The sequence below is a fragment of the Fundulus heteroclitus genome, chromosome 11 (assembly GCF_011125445.2).
Source record: "Fundulus heteroclitus isolate FHET01 chromosome 11, MU-UCD_Fhet_4.1, whole genome shotgun sequence".
In the NCBI taxonomy this organism is placed as follows: domain Eukaryota; kingdom Metazoa; phylum Chordata; class Actinopteri; order Cyprinodontiformes; family Fundulidae; genus Fundulus; species Fundulus heteroclitus.
The window spans coordinates 21,488,449-21,512,892 of NC_046371.1; the positions used below are offsets into that span (position 1 = coordinate 21,488,449).

At 39.2% G+C, this 24,444-nt stretch overlaps 1 protein-coding gene across 2 annotated transcripts; it reads right to left on the reverse strand.

The window, feature by feature from the left end:
- Nucleotides 1-1,646: 1,646 nt before the first annotated feature.
- LOC105919829 (transcriptional coactivator YAP1) lies at nt 1,647-19,931 on the reverse strand. 2 transcript variants are annotated; one of them, XM_012855235.3, is made up of 9 exons: nt 19,690-19,931; nt 19,099-19,331; nt 13,564-13,766; nt 12,704-12,858; nt 7,957-8,058; nt 7,646-7,743; nt 7,407-7,525; nt 5,400-5,500; nt 1,647-4,379 (listed from the first exon to the last, which is right to left on the reverse strand). In XM_012855235.3, the coding sequence occupies exons 2-9, from the start codon at nt 19,300-19,302 to the stop codon at nt 4,204-4,206; spliced, it is 1,158 nt and encodes a 385-aa protein (XP_012710689.1). In that variant the 5' UTR covers nt 19,303-19,331; nt 19,690-19,931; the 3' UTR covers nt 1,647-4,203. The 2 variants fall into 2 exon arrangements, with proteins under 2 accessions (XP_012710689.1, XP_012710690.1); XM_012855236.3 differs by lacking the exon at nt 7,957-8,058 and having other exon boundaries at nt 19,690-19,930.
- Nucleotides 19,932-24,444: the final 4,513 nt, after the last annotated feature.

Consider the following 24,444-nt stretch of genomic DNA (forward strand, 5'->3'; position numbering starts at 1 on the left):
CTGAATAGGAATGTCTTCTATCAAGACAACAACAAAAAAAATCTGGAAAGACCAATCCCCTCCAGTTTTATATGTGCTGCTTAGGTCTACAGGTGGACTTTGGTTGGAAGCCCGATGGGCTTGAGTTAGATTGTGTGGCTTCGACAGTTCTGTAGCACCAGGAGCTTGACTAAGTCAGGATTTTAAAAGGAATACTAAAATAACCGGACAACCAGTGCTAACACATTAAAACAGGAGTGATGTGAGCTTTATAGGTACGCTCCCATTTAATCTTATTGCAGAGCTTTGGGCCAACTGAAGGAAATCATGGGCTTATTTGTTGTTGCCTGTGAAAGGTGGATTACAGTAGTTTAGACTAGAGGAAATAAAGGCATGGCTAACCAGCTTAAAGCTCCTGATACAACACCACTTTTCTTAGTTCAAAAATATTTCTTGTTGTTTTGAGTGATCTTCAAGAGGACTGGTCAAAAACAGCACCTAAATTCCCAAAGTTTGACTTAATAAATTAGGTAACCAATCAATTGCCTGATCATAGGAAGCATAGTCTCAGGGTCACAAAACTTAAGTCTTCTCAAAGTTTAATCAAAGCGTTATTTTTACCAGTTTGTAATTTATGTTAGGCACTCAAACAGTGAATCATTGAAGGAACTGATTACAGATATTATGAAATGCATTTTCTGAGGGGTTGTATATATAGCAACAAAAGAAGTGGGTCTAAAACGGAGCCTTGGGGTACCATGCACATTAGATCAGTAGAACCTGAAATGATGTGGTTAACATTAAACATACAAGGTGATGTTTGAAAGGTATGACCTAAACCAGTCTGAAACATTGTGTCAGAAAGAAACATATGATACCTAGTAGGGAATTCGTCATGTAGCACCTGATTGATCACGAGAATTAAAACTTTCTGATCTGATGCAACATAACGGTCCTATGCTAGCAGATTTCACAATGATGACGTGTGAAAGCCACGCAGTACAAGTGAGGTAATCGGTAGTGTTCCTACGGCCGGTCACAATGGCCTCATCGTGCTGCGGAAGGGAACATCCACAGGATGATGTCTGTCATAAGCACTAAGAGTGAGTTCAATATAAAAAAAAAAAAAAAAAAAAAAAGATATAGGGCCTACGCACAGTCGAGCTAATGAATGGGACAGAGTGCTCAGAATGACAAAAAATTACTACACAAGTTTGAGTGAAAAATCCCCAAATAAGGTCAAGCCAGAATTACCCAGCAGGTTCTGACCTGGCTGGGTATTTCTGTGGGTGGGGGGAGTTAAGCGCCTATCCAATCAAACTGAACATTTTTGTAAAGAAGAACGGGCTGAAAGAGGTAAAGTTTTATGTATGCAGGCTGAAATTCAAATAAAAAGAAAGAAATGTGACTGATTGAAGGAAAGGGAAATAATAAAAACAGCTGTCTCTTCAAAGCAGAAACAGATTCTTATACTGGGAAAAAATAAGTCAATCTAAACTTTTTTCATTTGCGTCGTTTAAAGGGGGTTTACTTAAGTTTTAGTGCTCTGAATTTTTTGGGTTGAAAATATAAATGCTACAATAAACTCAATTCAACAAAACACATCACGAATAGAGTTACACCCGTGCTGAAAAGTCATGGAAATTAACAGGACAGGAAACAATACATCCAGGTGGTAATTTAAAAGTTTATTAAACAGAAACTTCTTTAAATTGATTATAATATTAATCATGCATAAACAAGTAAAAAAAACAAAAACAAAAAAATAAGTCTGAAAACCTCAAAACTCTTTGTAAATAGTATAATAAAGTCATTATATGCAACATACAGCACATAGCAAGTGTCAGGCATGCCAAGATAAATAATAGACTTGGTAGTGTGTTTCATGATGTGTATGAGTAATAAATGACTTGCTAAGCTGTTCGGCCGTTTAAATGAAGGGTACTGTGGGATTTTCAGAATGAAGTCCTTAGCTATAGTACTGCATATACATAAAACAAAGAAGTCGGTTATGACAAATGCTCTCATCTGGTAATTCATAGCTTAATACCCCGACCTGCTCTAAACGCACTGCAGAAACCACCAAGCAGATAAAAACAAATATCACTTTCACATGGTTTAACTTAACAAGGGAAATAAAAAAAGCCCCCATATACTGATGTCTGAACCTGATGTTTGCTGCTGGAATAAAATATTCTAAAAAAATGCAGCGTTTACAATTAGTTTGTCACCTTTTCTAGAAGCCCCAACTTATTTTAGGTGTCCATGTAGTTAAAAAAAAAAAAAAAAGCACAAAAACTAATTTGTTAGCAGGATGAGTAAACTTCTGTTACATGCTGGAAAAAACATGTTCTGGATTGATTTCAGGTTGAAAAACTGAAGATAGGAATTATAGGGTGGAGACATCAAAATTCACTATATCATGTTTTGAACTAAGTAAAAAAAAAAAACACATCCATAGGGACCCTTATATTATAAAGTTTCAGAAAAGGTCTGTAGAGCCCTGTAATTTTATGTATTTACATGAACAATCCATGCAATATTTAAAGAAACAAAAACACTATGAAGATTTGGGATTTGAAGTCGTTTGTTAGGTTAGACGTTTCTTTCCACAGATTTTTTTTTTTAATCACCTTGTGGTGGGGTTCACACACCGACAACCTTATTTATATTTGTTGTGAAAAGCAGTATCAAAGAGGAGTATCGGATCAAGAAATATTCAGAATATGTAACAGAATTTCTAAAATAAATGACAAACAATAGACGGCTGAAATGGCGATAAAGCGGCATCTAACGTGACAAAGTGAGAATTTTACCCAATTTACAGCTGATGAGCTAAAACAGAGGCTGTCACTATTTGAGTGTCTTTCCTAATGAGCCCCTGAATGTGTACAGACCAGTTCAAGTGAAATAAGGGGAATACCAGAAATGTTTTAATCCAGTATTACAAAAGGTGTTATGTAATAATAATAATAATAATAATAATAATAATAATAATAATAATAATAATAATAATAATAATAGAAGGCCTCAAGCATTTTTCCTTTACGGCAAAGGAAAGATGGCATCTTTTCCTCAGGAAGAGGTCGGCAGAATGAAAATGAAATAACTATCCAGCACAGTGGGGTTCATTAGAAATCCAGAATAAATACTGCACCTGTGAAGCTTGTGTTCATTGCTGACAGGGATTAACATTCTGTAATAAAAAGTATTTTAATACACTAAAAAAAGAAAAAAAAATTACCCAAATATCACTTGCTTCAATAAAGATTTTTTTTTTCCTTTCAGTGAGACTGTTGCACCATTCTTGATAAAAAGAAGGGCTAAGGGTTAAAAATAAACATAGAAAACAAAAACCGAGGAGTCATCCTTAAAGGTTATTGGGGAAATCTTACAATTGGCGGGCTGCCGGTTCAATCCCCCGCTCTGACCGTCTCAGTCGTTGTGTCCCTGGGCAAGACATTTCACCCGAATTTCCTGCTGTTTTTACTTCTATAAGACAGTTTTAGGGAGGAGACACGGTTCTTTTCTGACTTACCACAAGAGGGCGCCATTTCCCCCCTTCCAATAAAAGATGCCTGAGATTGCGTAACTAATTATTGTAGTTTTAAATCTAGACAAATCCGTTGATTCTCTGCTCGCATGAAGGCAAAACGTTGTTAAAAGCTTATTTTTTGACAACTCTGAGTATATATGCATTAAACCACAAGGTACCAGCTGCTCAGAGGTAGAAGCGTGGGATGTTGCGTTTAATTCCCCACAGGTAATTTAGCTAATTGGAGTCCAATCTAAAGATTTTTTCCCCCCTCTTAGATTAAATCTTTATGTAACAATAATGCTATTTTGACAGGTCTTTTGTGTTCAAGTTACTGGCACAAGAACATGTTTCTAGACTGGACCCTGATTAAAAGCAATTCCAAGTGTGATTTTGGTTGGACATAACAGTCATCGGAGGACCAAGATGAAAAGGAGTGGAGCCTTTTTGCGAAACCAGACCCGGCGAGAGACGGCCACCGGCTTCAGTGAAAGTCATTTTGTTTTATACACGTGTGAGGGAGTGAGTAGTGTTAGATATCCGTCACATAATCGGTAGCATATTCTCTCTGTGGAGTTGTTCTGTACCACCTTTTAAATTCCACTCAAATTTCCCAGAACCCTCAGTCACACAACAAAAGCTTGATTTCAAACCACGCTGGAGCGGGCGGCGGCAGCTCCTGCGTGCGTCTATAGCCAGGTGAGTAGGCTGTCCCTGTCCATGTGCGACCCAGAGAGAACCGTGTCCATGTCCATCAAGATGTCTGAAGTCAAACCGTCGGGGATGCCTGGCATCAGCTCGTCGTTCATCGGGAGCACCGGCATCGACTCCTGCAGGCTCATCGACGGGGGCTCACTAGAGTCACCTAAACGAGTCAGAGGCACAGAGAGACAGGAAACTTTAACAATATTTTGCTTTGCACAGGGTTCCCACACCTTGGTGAACATCAAATTCAAGGAACTTTCAAGGACTTTCCAGGACAAATTTCCTCAAATTCAAGGACCACACGTGGCGGCATTTACCTACTGTGACCGCTGAATAGGTTATCATATTTTAATACAATGCAAATTCAATAAAAGACTAAACGGCATAGAAGTTGTTGGGTCAGAAGCAATGCAAGAAAGTGGACTTCATTTATAGCCTACATTGATATTGATCATATTCATAGCCTACATTTATATCCACAGTACATGACTATGCCATACTACATTACATATAAGATGTACATTAGCCTACCGTTTCATGGAATTTTATGGAAAAAAGTGCAGCATTGAGATGTTCAGAATTATATCAATTTGTTTCACTTACTTTCATCTTTGATTAAGCTAGTTTTTGACTTTGACTCTGAAAAGTCGCTAAATATAGCGACAAAGTCGCTGAGTTGGCAACACTGGGTGAATGTAACCTATTGGACGCACGTAGGCCTAAACCGTAGCCTACCAACTAACAAAGAAGAGCGAACGTACTTTTGCAAATTAAAAGTCTGTGGAATCAACATAATTTTAAAAGATCGTGTGGTAGTAAAATAATGACACATGAGTCGTCATCCGTGTGAACTTTCAACCCCACAAAAAAATTCAAGGACTTTCAAGGACAAGGTGTTTTTTTGGCTGTTTTCAAGAACTTTCAAGGGCCTTGAATTTATTTTTTCAGATTCACAAACTTTCAATGATTTCAAGGACCCGTGGGAACCCTGTTTGCATCATGACAGACTGTTTTTACAAGAAGCTGTGCAAATAGTGTCAATAATACACATTTTTTTTGGGTACAGAAGTTTACCAAGCCAAGACCAGTTGTCAAATAAAAAGATAATGTCACACAAAAAAAACAACAACACACACCCAGATGTCATTTTATAATATTGCGCAGGAAGACGGCACCTTACCAGTGTCCATATGATCCACAGAGCTCAACATGTGGTCGGACGTGCGTGGTAGGCTGCTGACGCTCAGACCGCTGTCGGTGCTTTCGTTACGTGAGTGAGCGCTGTGTAAAAAAAACAAAAACAAACCATTCTTTACAGACCTAATTGAGGGAAACCTGTCAATATTGCATCTCTGAGAGACTAGAGGAATATGTATTCCTTTGGGTCTGGGCCTCTTTTTGTACTTTTAACAGGAACTGAATACACCGTTCAAAAAACAAAGGTAACACTATAATATCAAGTCGGCTAAACTTCTTGAATATTGATATTATAAAACTTCATAGTTTTATAGGAAGTTTTATAAACTTATACAAATTCTAAACTTTTATAAGATATTCTTAAACCTATAAATGTCACCAGAAGCCAAGTTAAACAGCTTAATGCAGGAATTTTATCTACATTTTCTGATGTACAGTTGCCATATTGGATTCTGTACTGTAGGCTGTCGGGGAGCTCTAAAGTTTCTGTATAAGGATTTCCACTTTATGTAGTAACTTAAAACTTAGCAGTTCAGGCATCTTAGTACATAATAGTAAAAATTACAACGACGCCTTAATGAACCCCATATACAGTGAACTTTCAGTGATACCGGTTGTTTGAACCTGGGAGTTATACCAAGTCTGATTATTAACATTGTGACTGTGGAGCGGAGTGGTCTTGATTACTTTGAGAATCGTAATGACCAACAGCACCTTATCCAACAAATTCTAGCAAAACATCATCAAACACCTTTAAAGGGACAGTGTATAACTAACTTAGATTTTAATTAGCAAAACTCAAGTAGTGCTTTTATAAATACATATTCTGGCAAAGTCTAATAACATCACATCAAAAATGAAAGCATTCTTATAACTTAGAATTAGTAGTTACTAGTTTATAAATACATAGGTGTAGGTGCACCCACTGGGAGGCGCCATGTTGCGTCTCTATTTCTGATTTCAGTAGATGAAAGGGGACAAGCTTGTCAGCCATACACGTTTACCCAATCTGTGTCATATGACAGCATGCTGTCGTTGGAGGAGTGGAAAACAAGCAAAGACGACCGTAGATCATTCTATTTGCCATTTTTAGTTGAAATGTAGGACCATTCATACTCTTTGCCCAGCGAGAGGGAAGAAAAAGTAACCAAGAAAGGAAAAAGAGGTAATAACCGGGAGAAAACTAGAGTCTACATCGGCTATTATTACCAGGTGGAGATAATTCATGAGGTAGCGGGGCTTCAAAATGAATGTAGAGGTTACAGGCTTTCTGCTGGACAACAGGTGAGTTAATTCAATACAGTGACATTTATGTTGCTGTTATATTAGAAACAGGGCCAGCAACTACTCTGTCCTCCCAACAGAGACGGCTAGTTTGCGCATTTTCGTCTCCCTCTCAGGGAGTGTGTGTGCGCGCGGAGGGGCGGAGTGATATTTCAGCCGGGTCACAGTGTCTGTAGCACAGCACCGCAATCAGGTCTCTTTATAACTTGTGCTTATAGTCGCTTCTTTTAGAGCCCAAATAAGCGACTGCGCGCTCAGAAACAAGCCCAAAAAAAAAAACGACTTTAGAAAAAAAGAAACCCAAAGTCGCTTATAATGAGTGGACTTAGCAACAGCGCCAAAAACCCTTTCACAAGATGACCGTAGCTATTAGCAGTAGCTTGGTAGCAACTACACGGAGGACATGTTGACATTGTCACATTTATGACTCTGTGGCTTCTGTGGTAGTTATTAGGCGCTTAACGGTGAGTTTGTATGTAATCCATTCAGTGAACCGCTTGATGATGCGCAGGGTGTGAATCTGGGGCTTTAAGCTATCTGCTAACTTTTACCTTTAAACTGTCAGCAGCGAATATAGATTATGTACACTTTCAGTACTTGTTTCCTTGGTTTGGTTCTGCCTTTGTTCAGCACCTCAGTAAATGCAATTTAGGGTCAGGATTAAAGATTGACTAACAAATCTACCGTCACAAAACGATCACATTACCCATTGAGGTTAGGCTCTTGTTTCAGGGCCCTGATCCTGACATCCACCGACGGGACAAGCATCTGTGCGGTCCTGTCATGGTCCATCCCTCCGGGCATCTGGTTGCTACCTCCCGACTCCTGCACCCAAACATATGTATGCTTAATTTCACTACGTAGGAGATAAGCAAGGAGCAGTTTGTGGAAAAAAAAAATGCAGATTTATAAGACATTTCGGTCCAGTCTGGTACGATCTCTGACCTGTGGTACAAATTGTGGAAGGATGCTGTGCTTCAGTCTGAGCTTCTCCTGCCTTTGCTGCATTGCCAAACCAAGGTTGGCAGGATTCACCTTCTGGGCTAGAACACAGAAACCATAAAAGAAAGTTAACTCCCTTGAAATTAAACACAATTCATCAAATATGGAAAATCTTTAAACACTTTGGAGGTCCTTCATCTTTGCTGTCTTGCGACCAAATAGTCAGCTGTTTCATAATAGCGCACATTGGAACACAATGTTTCTCATTGACAATCGTCAACTCAGGAGGCACAAAATCTGTTATAGTGTGCTACCTAGACGCGGGTCGTCCCATGTGGTGGTCTTATTTATGTGATCAATGTAGTACATCTCTCCATCTGCAGTCACAGCCTGCTCCCAGCCTTCAGGCAGTGGACCTGAACAGCAGTAGAAGTACACAGTGAGAAGGCGAATGGTTGCTGGAGCCAATGGAGTGTTAAGCGAAGGGGGGGAAAAAAAGGTTTGTAGTTTGCAGATTGTAGGAAGAGAAGTGGAATGCTGCTTTATTTTATTTACAATATATATATATATATAAAAATAAAACAATTGTATGTGCATTTTGCCTAACTTCAGTGTGTGCAAAACAATGTCCGTGTAAATATGCTCCTTAGAAAAAAGGGGCTGTTCACCCAAATCACACTATAAGAATTTTATAATACCTCTCATAAGAAACAGTGTCTCCAATGTTGGGAACGTTTTACAAAATAAGCTAACAAAAAAAAACAGCCATGATAGTTTATAATGAGGCCTTTTGAGGATCTGGGTGACGTCCAGTAGTCCATTCCACCTTCGTCTTGTTTTCTACCAAATTCTGAAAGCAATATTTGACATATTCGATGGCAAGAAGTTATTTGGGTCGAGATTATTTTTAAAAAAAAAACCTAATGGTTTAAGTTAGGTAAAGTGTAGACTAGAGTTAACGTGGCAACTTGTGACAATCCCTTAAACTTCAATAAGCTTGCTTGTATTAATCAAAATGTGTCCATGGCCACATCGACTACACGCTTTGCTTAATGGTAAATTAAAGAACTAAATTCCTATTTTTGCGAATTAGAAACAGACTAAAGTTTACCGGACTGTGACCTGGATGCTTTTAATTTTCCTAATGCATCAAAACCGACCCGCCACGCTACAAGATTTGCAGGGATGTTGTTGCACCTTTTGCCTTGTGGTTTAGCACAGTAACGCCCCATTTCCCGCTGCTCAGCGATGCCCCGTTTGACGAGTTTTTTTTTTTTTTCAACCGGGGTGTTTTTTTTTTTTTTTCATCCTTCGTCGGGAGGTAGTACAACCGGAGCAGAGCAGGGCTGGATCGGGATGTGAGCAGACTGCTGTTCACTGATTGGCCGGGGGCTTTTTCTCAGAGGAAGCCCAGGGAAACCAGGGAACCTAAGAGCGACGACATTAATATTAAGAACCACCATGAACAGAGAGGGTAAAGCTCAAATATAATTTTTACTATTTACAAATCAAAAACCACGCCTGAAGAAAGCAAAAGAAAAGAAAATAAGGATACTTTAGCGAACCGGTCTTTCTTCGCAGAGAGACGCGCTGTATCTAATTACCTAAATCAGATCTCCGGTTCAGCAAGGCTTTCTCTCGTTTTAAGTTTGATCATTAAAAGGTTCAAAAGGTTGTCCCCGGTCCCTGATCGAACCACGGTGCATGTACAGCACTTTTAATTGTCTAGTTACTCAAACGTGCTATACAAATAAACTTGCCCTTGCCTTGTGTGTGGAGGTGGAGGGAGAAGGCAGAGAGAAGCTGCCCCCGCTGTAGCAGTCTGCTGCAGCGGGATCTAACCCAAAGAACACGCCATCGAATCAGTGCTGCATGATTATCCACGGTCAAAAGTCTGCGGTTTTGTGCCTTAAAGTAATTATCATCGTTCTTGCCATGACTCAGGTAAAAATGTCCCCATAAAGCCCCAAATTTGAACTCTGTGAGGCAAAATTTGGAGCCGATTAGACAGGCTCACCCCACAAAAAAATACCTGTGTAGGCAAAGAGAAGCTGGGCCTTATGAACCAGATATTTAAACCAATGGATTATTCCATCCTTAAAAATATTCAAGATATTCTGGCATATGCAATAATACAAAACCTTATTTGTATTTTCATTTTATTTATGTATTTATGTACAATAAAGGCAGTGCGCTCAACACTGACGGATGGAGCTAAAGCCACCCCCTAACCGGGAGGCGTACACTGAGTCTTACTGAGTCTGTGGGAAACCAACAGGGGTATAGTGGAGGAGAACCATGCAGAGGAGACAACGGCAAATGAAAGGGGCCATAAGACTTTAGTGAGGGCCACAGTACAGAGATGAGGTTCATGTTTAATAGGGCTTTTCTCAAATGACGTCAAACGGCTAAACTTAGAACATCCCAGTGTGCATTCGCCACAGCTGTATTAGATTCGTTGAGCCGTAACTCTTGATTGGTTCACTTATGCGAGTCAAATGGTGAACAGATCTGTCCTGAATAGCGCCTCAACAGATATATAATAACAACAACAAAACACTGTTACGTTGGTATCTGCCGGAGTAGCTCGCGATATGATGATTGTGAGCAAATGAAGGAAGTTTTTCCATTGGTTCTCCTAAACCCTGAAGGATAATAATACTCATTTTCTTAGTTTTAGCTGTAATTCTATGTGGATTCAGTTGGTTTTATCTTTGCGTTTTGCTCTTCTGTGTGAGAGGAGCTTTCTATTTTACTGCTTTCTTCACACTCATTTTGAGGCCTCTACATTTCAACCAAAGTCTAAGCTGTTCTTTGTCGTATTTCTCGATTGAAGCATGTTGAAATAAAGCTCCCGGGACGTCGTCATCTCCTGAAATGATTTGGAGTTTGGTCATTCCCCACGATCAACGACTTCAGTCCCATCTGTTTCGAGATTAGCAGCTTTCTAGACGAGGGAATCCGCAGGTTTTAATTTCTACTTTTTTATTGGAAACATCATTGATGAGAATCAGTGATGAGAAGACAAGAAGACAATGAATTCCTTCGCTTTTTCACAGAAAGTCTGCTGCAGTTAAAAAATACTTTATTTATCCCAAAGGAAAATTAAATGTTGATGTCAAAACTCATTTTGTCGAGGAGTTATTATAGATCAGTTGTTATTTTCCCCTCATACTCAGTGGAATAGTAACAACTTTCAGTGGAGTTTTAAAACAACAGTACCTGTTTTGCAGAAGAAAAAGTCTTATAAAGCTGTAATGAGAGCCTTGATAGTCCGAGTTAATCCAAAAATAGAGATGTCCTGATCTGGAAATGCCGAAGTCAAACCTAAACAACGGACGCAACAAGCGGAGTAGACAACGTTGATGGAGCTAGTCATAACCGCACGACAGATTTAGAACGAATACACAAGATGTTTCATGTGCTGTGTCCATATCTGCATCCGTAAACGCAGTGTGCCGTGTGTAACGTCGTGTCACTACCTTCACATGCCGGTCACAGGTCATGATAGATCTTAAATGACTAATGGGTTTCAGCGGCAATGAAAAATAATGATCTGGATAGAAGTATCAAAACCCATTTTTCGATGCAAGTAAGATAATATTTTAATGACTGAGGTGTAACACAGCTTTGAAGTAGGGCTGTCCCAATAACCAATAAATCAATTAATCCCACAATAAAGCCGATCATGATCGCTGCAATGTGGGCGATTGTCTTTTGGATTTAAGCCAAATGACGGCGGCCGACCGCTTAATCTATCTGAATCGTTGTATCGAGGGGTTATACTTGTGTTATTATGCCATTATCATATTAGTCGAATAAGGTCTCCAAATGACAATACTGTGCTTCATCGCGATAATTTTTAGGGAGATTTATCGTCCAGCAAAATTTGTTATGGTGACAGGCCTACTTTCTCCTAACAGAGGAGGGATTTTTCTGTGCAGTGGTTACACTATAAACCATTACAGGTGTATTAAGGACTAGATTAAGTAGCTGGAATGACAACAGAAAGCAAAAACCAGTTTGAGTGTCTGACTGCTGTTTAAATACAGACCTTAAAGGCTGTAATTGTGGTCCCTGATCACACGCTGCGGTTTAGTTGTGCTTCATTCGCTCATAAAAAAATAAATAAAAAAAATACACAAAAGATTTGAATAAAATGACCCTTTAAACGTTTTCATCAAGCTATTAATGGAAACAAAACAAATGGGACCTGCATGGAAACCAGAACGTATCTGATTCTTTTTAAACTGAAACCTTAGGCTACTGGAGGACATCAGGATCTAATTTTCTCACTCTATGGAGTTCTACTGTTCTTCGATTATGCATTATGTGTTGTCCTTTCTGCTTTAACTTTTTGTTCTCTCTCTTTTTTCTTCATAGTAGGTACACCTGGTCTGGCGTTCTGTTAGCTGTGACATCATCCAGAGAAGACGGCTCACCCGCTATTACCATCTAATGTAGAACAGATTACTGGATCAATGTGTGCTTCTGTGCTTTTTTGTCTCTCTTGTTGTGTCTCTGCTCTTCTCTAACCCCCCAGTCAGTTGAGGCAGATGACCGTTAATGGGGAGTTTTTCTTTCCACTGTCGCTTCATGCTTGCTCAGTATGAGGGATTGCTGCAAAGCCATGGACAATGCAGACGACTCTCCCTGTGGCTCTACGCTTCTCCAGGAGTGAATGCTGCTTGTCGGGTCTTTGATGCAATCAACTGGTTTCCTTATATAGGACATTTTGGACCAATCTGTATGACCAATCTGTATAATATGATTGAACTTGACTTTGTAAGGTGCCTTGAGATGAGATGTTTCATGAATTGGCGCTATATAAATAAAATGGAATTGAATTGAATTAAAACCTTGTTCTTCTTGAACTCCTTTCAAGCGTCTATACCCTCGACAGTCGTGGGTTTGCATCTCAAGTCCGATCTATGCTAGCCAGATGCATTAGTGCGAGCAACAGAAAGGGAATCCCAAGAGGATAAAACCCAACCAACCCCAGGTCAGAGGGAGACAGATGACAAAAATAAAAAAAAGGGGTTCAGCGCTGCCGTGTGATACCTGTCTCAGGAATAATATTTTTTGGTTGCGTAGTGGGCGCTGGGTTGCTGAAGGAGTGGGCGTGGATCGGGGTGCAGGCGATCTGATGCTGGGCCGCAGCCGACTGAAGCTGCGAGAGGCGGGGGTCCTGCCATGTGGTCGTCTTGTGCACGTGGCTGAAGAAAAAAGAAAAAAAGAACCACACACACACACACACACACACACAGCAAACGATGAATAGGAGTGCATCTGTTAAACCGCTGTTACCTGAAGGGCGAGGAGTGTCCCGCCTCAGACCTGCTTTACCTGTACTACCAGATGTGCTCGCACATCCATTCTCCTTGAGAAAATCTCAGGCTTTCTGACAGAGCGGTGAGCCATCAGGAAACTCACCAGGGTGAAACCTAACAGGCCACACCGTTGGTTCAACTAGTTCCTGTTTGCATGAACTTTACTCCTTACATCTCTGCCACTATTTTACTTTTTTTTTTTTATTTTAAATAGGGACATCTGCTGTGGCAAAAAAAAAAAGCAAAAGTCCAGTTGCTTTGTTTTTTACTTTTTTTTTTGAATGACCATGACCTGGATGACTGAGAATCTTCACCAAAAAAAAAAGAATGTCAAAGAAAAAAATGGATTTTCTCTGAATGTGTTGAATTATAACAGCTGGAATGATCAGTGATAATGAAAATTATTTTTGGATTTTTAATCAGCCTACAACGCCTCTTTCCACTTCCAAAATCTGCTGATGTAGAATCTGTCTTGCACAACCCGCTTTGGGAAACTGTCACCCGGCACAGAAACTCTTAAAAAAAAAAAACAAAAAAAAACCTGCAGAGCCTGAGATGCGACACAACAATAAACCCGGAGGAAGCCCTTACTTGATGAAGTACCGTTGGCCAGTGGGCGTCTTGGCCATCTCCCAACCGTCGGGGAGTGGCACGTCATCGGGTATGATCGGCGTGGCTGCTGCATCTGCATCTGCTTGAGCGGAGAGGGAGTTGACTGGGAGGGAGGCGGGGGAGGAATGAGCGCGGACGTGATGAGGGGCAAGGGAGCCGCACAGGCCTCCGTCTGAACTGGCCTGACGAGAAAGGAGCAGGGTTAGCAAGTCTGCAGCGGCGTGACAAACACCAACCCAAGACGTAAACCGAGAGAAACAAACAACACTGCAAAAACAGATCTAAAAATAAGTAAAATGTTCTTAAAATTAGCGTATTTATCCTTGATTTGAGCAGGTAAATAAGATTATCTGCCAATGGAATGAGTATTTTGACCCCTAAAATAAGATAATTAGACATACTGCACTTGAAATAAGATGATTCAGATGAATTGTTCCTATTTTAAGTGCAAAATTCTTATTCCATTGGCAAATCATCTTATTTACCTGCTCAAATCAAGGACAAATACACAAATTTTAAGAACATTTTACTTATTTCTAGTTCCGTTTTTGCAGTGAAGAAAGGGTCTGATGGAGCCAGGAAAGTCCTCGTTCTCACGGCCAAGTGGTTTTATTTGCAGCAGCTAATGGTCAAATACGATGCAACACTAATATATGTTTATATCCTGCACAATGGATCTCAAAAGTGTACATAAATTGTAAAATGGAAGTATTTTGTGTTGCATAAAAAAATATTTCACAATGATGAATTATTACAAAACAGTTTCCTCCTTTAATGTGACATTTATCCTGCACAATTTAACTAAAAAAAAAACAACAACAATCAACCTTAAACTAACACTGTGCTGAAACCGCTTTTGATCAAGTTCCTCACTTCGTCCTCTTTGGTCGCAATCCATCCACATCCCTCAACCTGAGTTAACAATATATGCCTTTAAGTTTTGAAAAAGTTCAACAAAAAAAAAATGTTTTTATGACTTTATAAATTGTCAACCACAGTTAAAGGGTGGCTAATAAACCCTTATCTGTCTTTAGATCTGCCAGGGTGGTGAAGTTCTATGTTCTAGATCTCTGTTTGTTAATGTACAGTTTAGAAATATTACGAATATCCAAAGTCTAATCCCAGATCATAAAACAATCTACGTATTTTTATGCTGTGTGTGGCTTTTTGGTTAAAAAAAAAAGGAAAGGGAAACGTTGGGGAGCTATCTTTAAGCTTATTTACCTTGCAAAAGTTTGCCAAATCTTTCAGACTTGTGTGAACATCTCTCGATCGCAGCCTCTTCAGCGTTACCAAAGAGTTTCGGTCAGATTTAGATCATGAGTCTTGCTAAGCTAGCTCCATTTCATTTAAGAAAGGGGAAGGCGTTATTTTGCTGATTTAAATGTATGCTTGGACTCACAATGACAATCAATAATGCAATGGAATAATATTCCCATTCTCACCAGACCTCTAAAGGTTTTGGGTCAAAGTAACATCCAGGTTCCATCTGAGGAAAAGTAACATCACGGCACAATACTGCCAACACCATATTTAATTGCGGTTGTGATGTTCATGTCGATCCTCCTTTGCTAAATAAATGTAAGAAAATTGATAAAAATATTTAATCTTGGGAGGGGGGGGGGGTGTGTAACCTCAGAGCATGATGCTGCCACTACCGTGTTTCACTGTGGGAATGATGAACGCCGCTGCTTCTGACACCCTTTGGAAGTGTGGATCAAAGATGACGCCTGGTTTCACCAGAGGACAGATTCTTAAGATTTTGGGAGATTTCCATAATGCTTGGAGTTTTTTTTTTTTTTTGAAGAAGAAAAGGCTTCTGTCTTACAAACCAAACTTCATCCAACACTATTAGACAAAGGACACACAAAGGTGAAGCACATCCAGCAGAGATCCCTGCAGCTCCTTCATTGTTGCCCTGTGGCCTTAGAGTCCTTCTCTGAAAGGTTTCCGTCTCATCCCTCCATCAGTTCAGGACAAACATCTCATTTGCGCGACGGCACTCTTGCCCAACATTGTCTTTAATTGCTAGTGCATGTTGTTGTTGTGCCATCGTGTGTATTTATAACGTCGTCTGGTTTTGCACGCTTCTGACGGCTGATATCTTTGCACAACGAGTTCTGTTGATCCTTTGTAGCCTCTCTGCAGACTATTCTGGAGTATATATGGATGCAAATGAGCAATCTCATGACAACACAACTTCATTTCTGATTAATCAGATTCACTTCGATCGATGGCAGGCGTTTACTCTGTAATTGAATAAAAGTTGAATGAAACTCCGTTTATGTAAGGGTGTGCAGTTATGCAATCCCGTCTTGAAAGCTTTTTTTCTTTTTCACAGTTTTGTCCCTGACCGATTGGGCTTGTTGTTCTGCTAAACTGTGGCAGACTTTTTTTTTTTCTTAACAAAAGGCAGAAAGTGTTTTGAAATGATTTATTCGTTTTTCTACATACAGAAATCCTTTCGTTTTAAATGCTGTTAATGCGCTTTAAAAAGACCTCCTGTGTAGTCACCCCGGAGTTATTTGCTTTTATCAGTGAGGGGAAAAAGTAGCTGAAACTAAACAACAATCCAACAATTGGCTGGAGGTTAGGAAATGCATATGCTAATTCAAATCCCTTGCATAAAATAAATGCTGTCAACAATTCAATTAAAATATGCACTGATTTAGTGACTTTCTGTATCCTTTTGTCTTCATAAGAGATTTTCCCACAACTGGACACCATAAATGTTTGCACAAGTTACAAAATCGGCTACAAAAAAATGCAACATAAAGGCCTGATAATGGTAAACTTGAGGGACTGAGTGCATCAGTCTGTATCAAAGTAAAAAAAAAATGTGAGATTAGACTGAAACAACTTGAAATGATTTCTGCAAAAACAAAGAGAGGCTAAACAATAAATGGGGTTCATTATGGCCCTCTGTAGAGGTGCGCAATGCGCAGTTTGAGGAGGAGAGCACATTTCTCTGCCTCGTCATCTTCCTAAGGAATTTGATGTGATCAGATTAAAGATAGATGTGAAACACTGCACACCTAACTTTCCTGCCTTGCCTTTTAATGCATTGCAGTCGATTTTATAGTATTGCTGTCTGACGTTTTAAATCGTGCACGCAGTGGCACGGCCCAACAAGAATAAACCCAGATGTCAGTTTTTATTCTATTCCAGTATCATGCAGCTCTTGATAAAAAAAAAAGAAAAAAAGATAGATTTGGTGCGCAACTGCAAAACTGGAATAAATCTGCAGATTATTGTTCAAATTCGGGTCTACAAAATATTTAGTAAATTCTAACAGTGCTTTTTGTTTAAGTTTGGTCAGGATTTAAATGGGTTTTGAGAGCCTCTTATGAAATGAAACTGAAAGTGGAAAACGTATATTGATGCTAAAAACCGTACTTATAAAACACAACAATAATATAGTGTTTGTGTTTTACTAGGTTCATTTGGGTCAACCAGTGGTCAGAGTCGGCTTTCTTTCTCCATATGTGGAAAAATGGGGGGGGGGCAACTCACAAAATACAATGTATGGATATGAACGTATGATCCTAACCTTGAAATTTCTAAAAAAATAAATAAATAAAGCAACACCTGGATATCCATGTAATATCTTTGCAATTTGCGTAAAAAAACTATTTTACATGTTGAGAAGCTGCAGTTATTGTTGATTTAACTTAAATGTGAACCTTAACAAATAAATGACACAGAGTTTCTTTGGCTCTGTGCTCACTGTCTTACTATAAGGCAACAAACTGACAGACAAACATAACAGAGATACCAAGTTGGCATCTGTGAACTGTGACCAAACGGTTTCTCCAAAAATATTCTGCAGATTTTGAATTTTAGAATATCCAAGTCCATTATTCTAAAGCTGCAGCTTAAGTGGTAGGCTGTTCATCTGTAAGTTTGGTACTAATTAAATGGAAGATAAATAGGAAATAAATAATTACAATGAGTTTAATATAATAGGAGTTATTTTTAAGCATTTGTATTTTAAAATATCTAGATCCTCTCTGACGACTGTGAACCTGCAACCTGTTTCTGTTTCCATAAATCCAGTGGGATTGCCTACTTGATATGGATAATCATCTACTTCTGGGAATTTTGTACTTTTAAAAACTGCCGCAACATATTCATTAAAGGAGGTTGTGAAGTAGTGTAGATTCAATAATGTGGAAATGGCTATTGCTATGTTATACGTGCAAGCCAGCCATATTAGATGTTGAGGTCATGGTTGGTGTGAAACGCTCAACTTTCCCTCACAGGATTCAAGCTCCTGTTAATTTTCACAACCTCAACTTTTGAATTTTTAACATTTGAGTAAAAAAAATGGAAACACTTATTCTTCAACCAAAAAATCATCAATGTAAAAAAAGGTGCTTTTACACTTTTTGAATAATTTCTTGAAACCACCTGTTAAAACCAATGTTTCTTTTGACATACACTCCCTATAGCTTAAATACTATTTAAAGAGATGCCAGAGGCTATGGCAGCCATATTGGGCACAGGGTAATGCAGTGCTGCCTAGATAAACAAGGAAGTTATTTACTGAATTAATTTATGACCCAAGTCACAGGCTTTAAAGTTTCACCAGGACAAAAAATGATCTTTTGTGTAAACTCTTATGCTTCTTTGTAGTTGAAATCGACATTTGACCTAATTTAGCATGCGACAAGCTTTGCACATCCATTTGTGACATTTCTTAAATATTCTGAAATATTGTGGCGCATTGGTTAAAATCTAACTTGAACTCACAATACAAACTCATCTGCACAAGCAGATCTCTGCGGGATTCTTTAGGATTGCGCTTATCGTTCACATTTTTTTCGTACAAGCAGTCGGACTCTCCTGTCCACCGCTTAAAAGTGCAACTTTGGGCCCTCTGTTGTTTAGCCCGCGCAACATTATGCAGAAATTTAACCGGCTGCACACCGCTTGTCAAGCGGCAGAAAGAAGGCCCCTACATTTAAGCTTTGAATAAAAGTCAAGTTACGTAGCTGAAAAACACAGACACTTCGCACTCTGACTTCAGACACAATCCGCTGCAGCCGGTTGAGGGCTGACTCCTAGAGCTGATAGCCTGACTAGTTAAGCAGATACCACTGTATATTGTCTTGTTTTACTCTCTAAAGAGCACAGCGGCAAAAAAAATAAATATATAATTACTTTACAACATGGCCCCAAACGCAAAACTTAATACAGTGGGTGTTGATTTTCAGGCCTATGTATGGAAATCAGAAAGATAAATCCAAGAAACAACATACGACTGTTTTAGTAAGGAAATGTGACGTATTTTTATAGCTTAAACAAAAGGCAATAAAATCAGATTACACATTTTGTGCGCAAATACACTCTGACTGTGATCATCTCATTACAGCCCATACTTCAGAGATGCCACTCATTCTTTCATGCTGGTCATTTTCTAAATCCTGACTCTAAATATTGGCGACTTTAAGGGCATATGTGGTGGAAACCCTGGCCTGCGAGGACGCATGCAGCAGGTTACTGTTGTATTACTTGTCTTGAGTGGCCCCTGGGCTCCGGCGGCTTGAAGAAGGAGTCCGGCAGCTTCCTCATCCTCATGGGGAGGGAGTGCGGCTGCCTGGCCGCCTTGCCGGGATTCATCACGGCGTTGAAGAGGGCCTCCAGCTCCGTTTTGGAGTCCCCGCGGACGTGCACGACCTGCTGGCCTGCCGGAGGCGCGCCGCGGTGCGCGTCCATGTCGCCCAAAGTTTGGAGTCGAAACAGATCTGTTTGGAAAAGTTCACTCATGTGAAATAAACGGAGGGGGAAAACACAGATTGCTAGAAAAAAAACCAAACAGAGACAATGGGCATGGATGCGCCTGTGCGCCACAGTTAAGATCACATTTGTTTACACTTTTAGAGCCCCCTCCTCCTCCCTCCCTTCTCCCTTAACACCCCCCCATTTGAACTTTTAAGGTTGTTGTCTCAGTGTTTGAATCTCTAACTCCTCCAAGTTTATAAGCTACATGAACAAAAGCCACCAAATCTCGGGGCGAAGTACTCGAAGACGCGTTATTTAAGCGAAGATCGCTTCAAAAAAAAAAAATCAATCTCGGCAGAGCACAACATGCCTTCCACATACCTTCAAGCAGCCAGAGCGTCCCCCCTCCTCCTCCTCCTGCTGCTGCACCACCTCCTCCTCCCCTGTGTATTCCTGCAGGGAAAAAGGGCCAGAGTAAAAAAAAAAAAAAAAAAAAAAAAGTCCACCCGTGTCCCGTTTCTCCCGACACGGAGTGCAAAAAACTCTCTTCACAAGGCGAGGCAAGGCGCGCACACAAGAAAGTGGCCGGGAAGAGCGATTTCACCGAGACCTCTCAACTTTTTTTTTTTTTTTTTTTCCCATCCAGCGATCAGTCCAGATTCATGTGATAGCGCGGAGGGGCGGGGTTGCAGGGTTTTTAAAGCCGCCGCAGTCGCAGGGAAAATGTTTCACACTCTCCAGGCGGCTGTGTTGTCAGCCATCGCTGGTTGTTAAAGTTAAAGCAAACCGGACGGCTGGGAGTCAGTTTGTGAACTGGAACTGACCGGCGAAGTCATCTGGGAAATATAAACACTCCGTGTTTAATTCATGTCTTAAACCCCTCCTGTGCGTTTTTCCATGTGGAGATTTTTTTTTTCTCCTTTTTCTTTTTGCTCTCCTTGTGAAGCAAAACGTGAACAAACAGATCCTGCGACAAACCCAGATATATTTTACAGAGGGTACATGAGTCTGTTAAGTCCTTCAAAACTCAGACTCTGGGTCTGGCTTTGGTGTATTTCTTATTTATTTGTGTGTGTGTGTGTGTGTGGAAGGGGGGGGGGGGGGGGGTTGGAAAGTTGCGCCGAGAAAACATCCGCCCCATGATGAGGCCAACCCAGCCGGAGCCTGTTTGTCCCGTGCAGGCACAACCCGCACTGTGGCGCCCCATGGCGGAAAACACGCACTGAGTGAGCCGCAGGTCAGCTGCTGATAGCCGACTACCCCTGACTGGCTGCAGACCGCAGAGCGGGGCGTGGCTCAACGTGGGCCACGCCCACGCGGAGCCACGCCCCGATCTGCGGTCCGGGGCTACCCCCGCTGATAGGGCCTGAAATTGTAGGGAGGACCAAACGTGTCATTATTCATTGAAAAAAATACACATGTTTCTGTCATTAAATTATTAATAATTCTAACGTTTTGTAGCGATATAGAGACCGAATTTGTCACAATCCACATCATCAACACATTTTGTATTTACATGCGATGATTTAAATACAACTGGAAATGTTTACACTACACAACTATGTAAACGTTTAAATGTTATGTGTAATCGAAAAAAATTAAGATAACACCAAATCAAAGCTGTAAAAATAACCTGGCTAAGTAACCAGAAAAAGTAGGTTTTTATACTTCAGAAAAAGAGCACAGCAGATAATAGATTTTTTTTTCTGTGCAATACATGCTCAAAATCTCTAACTTTATTTGAAGGGTCTTAATCGTAAATTTCATGAAAATCTAAAAAAACAAAAAACAAAATGTTCTAGGGAACAACACGACATTTAACCCAAAAGTGTCACTGTTCAATGACAAATTGTTTAAATCTTTCATCAAATAATTATAATTTCTAATGTGTTGCATGAATAAGGAGGTCAAAAGTGCCAAAATTCAATACATCAGGATATTTCAAACGCATATTTTTAAATGGGATTGCAAATTATTTAAGTTGTGACTGTGGTTTGTCAAATACACCCTACTATCGGATTGGTTGACCTGTACAGCAACATAACTGCAAACCAATCACCATGTCCAAAGCAGTGCCCGCCCCACCCACTGACTCAGAAATATGAAGAAATAAGAAAAATGATTTATGTTTTAACATATTTTATAACAGTTCAATTAAACATCCAGTTACAACTATTTTAAGTTAAATGTTTAACTACATTTTTACATAAATGTGAACTCTGTTAAAATTCTAAAACATATAAACATTTTATTCTATGACTTCTTGATGTATTGAACTAAAATTTCTACATGACATTCTGTGTTTGTATGACATAATACAGATTGTACTGGACATAAATAAATTCTTACAAATATGTATCAATAGATCTCTGCAGTGTCAGATAAGTGATTTAATCAGCCAGTTAAAGCCAGATTGTGCATCTTTATTAAACAAATAAGTTGCCGATATCAACTACATTCAAACGATGCTTTTGACAATGGAGGCAGTGTTTTTTTTCTCTAAAGCAAACAGGTTACCTCTTGCAAGTAAGATTTATCAAACAACATAAAAAGCACAACAAATGGAGAAATTCTCGATGTGCTCCTTCACACTATTAGAAAACCCATATTTCTATTTAGAGAGCAGACAAGACAAAATCTGCAGACGTTCTTAGACTCTATAAAGATGTCTGTTTTTGCATTTTGGCTGGAATGTGAAGAGTTATTCAAAAAAGTTAACGTACCTGACCTGCTCTGATTAAGTTCATAAACACTTCTGCTCTGCAAAGTACCATATACTATATTTTCTGTCTGTTTGTAATTACCTGCTGAGGCTTTTCACCAGTAGAATGAATATATAATTCAGTCAAGAAAAACTGATCCAACCATTTTCATTGTAGCAGTGTTTGAGCTGGTTAAAATAATTTAAACATGGTTGCTGGAGCTTGTTTTAGTTGTGAGTTGAGGCTTTGAGTCAGAGTGCTCACATAGTGGGTGTCAGTCTTAGCTAAAACAACTGCTTATATAAATCACCCTACTCATTGGCACACATTTAGTATCGTATTTTAACAACTAATACAGTACAGTATATTTTTCTTACGTTGTAAATTTGCCCATACTGTATTTTTGATTTTATATGTTTACCCGTCTATTTCTCTGCATGCTTCTAGTTTCCTTACGCTTTGCTGCTGGTACACCCAAATTTCACCAGTGTGGAACAATATAAAGAATATTTCTATTGTACTCTAGTGCAATTAAAACACAGATAGCACAGCCATGCAGCATACAGTAGATAGAATACGAGTGATTCTGCTAATGTTTAGGATGATAAATTCAGTATTCTAAATTGCATTAGTATTTTCTCATTTTGCCACACCTTTTAGCCTCATTTGTCACATTTTAGTTGAGCTATTGATAAAAATCCTGACCAGCTTTGTTAATATAGCTTGTTGCATGCAGAACACAGGTTTAGCAACAGATTGCTGGACATTACTGTGATACACTCCTGTGAACAATAGATGGCAGTGTCTAGTTTTCAAGTTCCTTCCTTTTGTATTTTCATTTTAGTTATTTCCATGTTATTTCTCTAAAAACAAAATGGGAATTAAATCCTGTTAATGTTTCTCGGGTATTACCTGAGTGTTGTTTCTCTCGTGCAACAATTTGCCAACTTAATAAAATCTGAAAGAAAATAAAGACATGTTTTGTGATCAACTTAGTAGACATGAATAGATTTATAACAATTGTTTTTTTTAATAATAAATTACATTTCTTTCATACCATTTTTCCCCCATGATAAATAGAGTTATTAACCTCCTCCTGGAACTGTAATAACATTGAAGGACAACTAATTAGCAGTGATCTATTCACACCAAAAGAACACAGTATGACAGATTGGCCTCATTTTATTTCTGCAAATTACATCAGATTGTTAAATGTTAAGTTGAGAGCACTGGTATCCACTGGAAAGATTTAAAGTAATATTAATAGTGGACAGCTGTTTTCAGTGACGGTTCTTGCATGTACAGGGCCCTGGGTGAGCTAATCCTCGTACAGCCCCTAAACCAACCAAGTAGAGAAAACCGTCTAAATATTGGGGTGTGATAAAATGCAGCATTGCCCTCTACAAGTCACATAAGACAGTACCTCTATTCACCACAGCAAACAGAAATGTCCACAGACATTGTTTTTTTATCCGTTGGTTGTGCCATTAACTCAAATGAACTTTCATAATGGGATAAAAAGTCAAATTTGGTACAGTTCTTAACTTTTGCACTATGTATTTGCTACAGTTTCTTCCTTTATAACACATGAAAACAAAAAGGATATTTTGCAATTCTACCTGAAAAGATGAAGAAAAAAAGACACATTCAGAAAAGATTTTACTAGTATTGAAGCACCATGCCAAATAAAGCTACGCTGCAGCTTGCCCTTTACTACGACTGTTAGCTAGCCAGCAAACTAGCATTACCCTCTCTGTTGCTAGCATCTCTGTATTGAAAATTTTATGATCTTTCTTTGTTCGACGTCATCAGCATAGCTCTCATTTTAACAGTGTAAAAGCAGTCTTTTTGACTATTGTAGTTAAAGCATGAAAAATACAACAAAAATTTAATTGCTTTAAAATATGCTAGCTTACATTAGAAACTAGACTATTTGGGAATTGGTGGAAAAGACTCCTCCTTCGAGATAACATAGTTAAACTTAAAAAAACGCAATCTAATATTCTAATATTCAGATCCCTTGAACTTTTGCACACTTTGTCATGTCTCATCAACATACTGCATTTAGTTGAAGTGGATTTTATTTAGACGTATCAAAGGAAAAATCTTTGACAACCGTTGACCATTATGGTACCACTTCACAGTTGCTTACTATTTTGTTTTGGTCCATCCCCTGAAATATAAAACGTTTAAAAATACACCAAAGCTTAAAGATGCTCTGTGACAAAATCAAGGGGCCATACCTTTGCAGAGCACTGTGTGATTTGACATTTCTTCAGCTGTTCTAAACATTAAGAGATTTGTTCAGTATGGTCTCTTATAAAGCTTAAGTCCACTGGTTTAATTCCTTGATTTTCATGAGGTCACCCATTATTGACATGCACACGGTTTCAGACCAGCATGTAACATTGCACAGATGTGGGGGTCCCTGAGG

Bases quoted from the DNA above. Each gene is read 5' to 3' on its own strand.
- LOC105919829 (XM_012855235.3), bottom strand. From the start codon at position 19,302: ATGGACGCGCACCGCGGCGCGCCTCCGGCAGGCCAGCAGGTCGTGCAC. The intron at 7,744-7,956 runs GTAGCACACTAT...TCTGTGTTCTAG, and splicing joins ATGGGACGACCCGCGTCTAG to CCCAGAAGGTGAATCCTGCC. The intron at 7,526-7,645 runs GTCAGAGATCGT...GTTTGGGTGCAG, and splicing joins TTCCACAATTTGTACCACAG to GAGTCGGGAGGTAGCAACCA.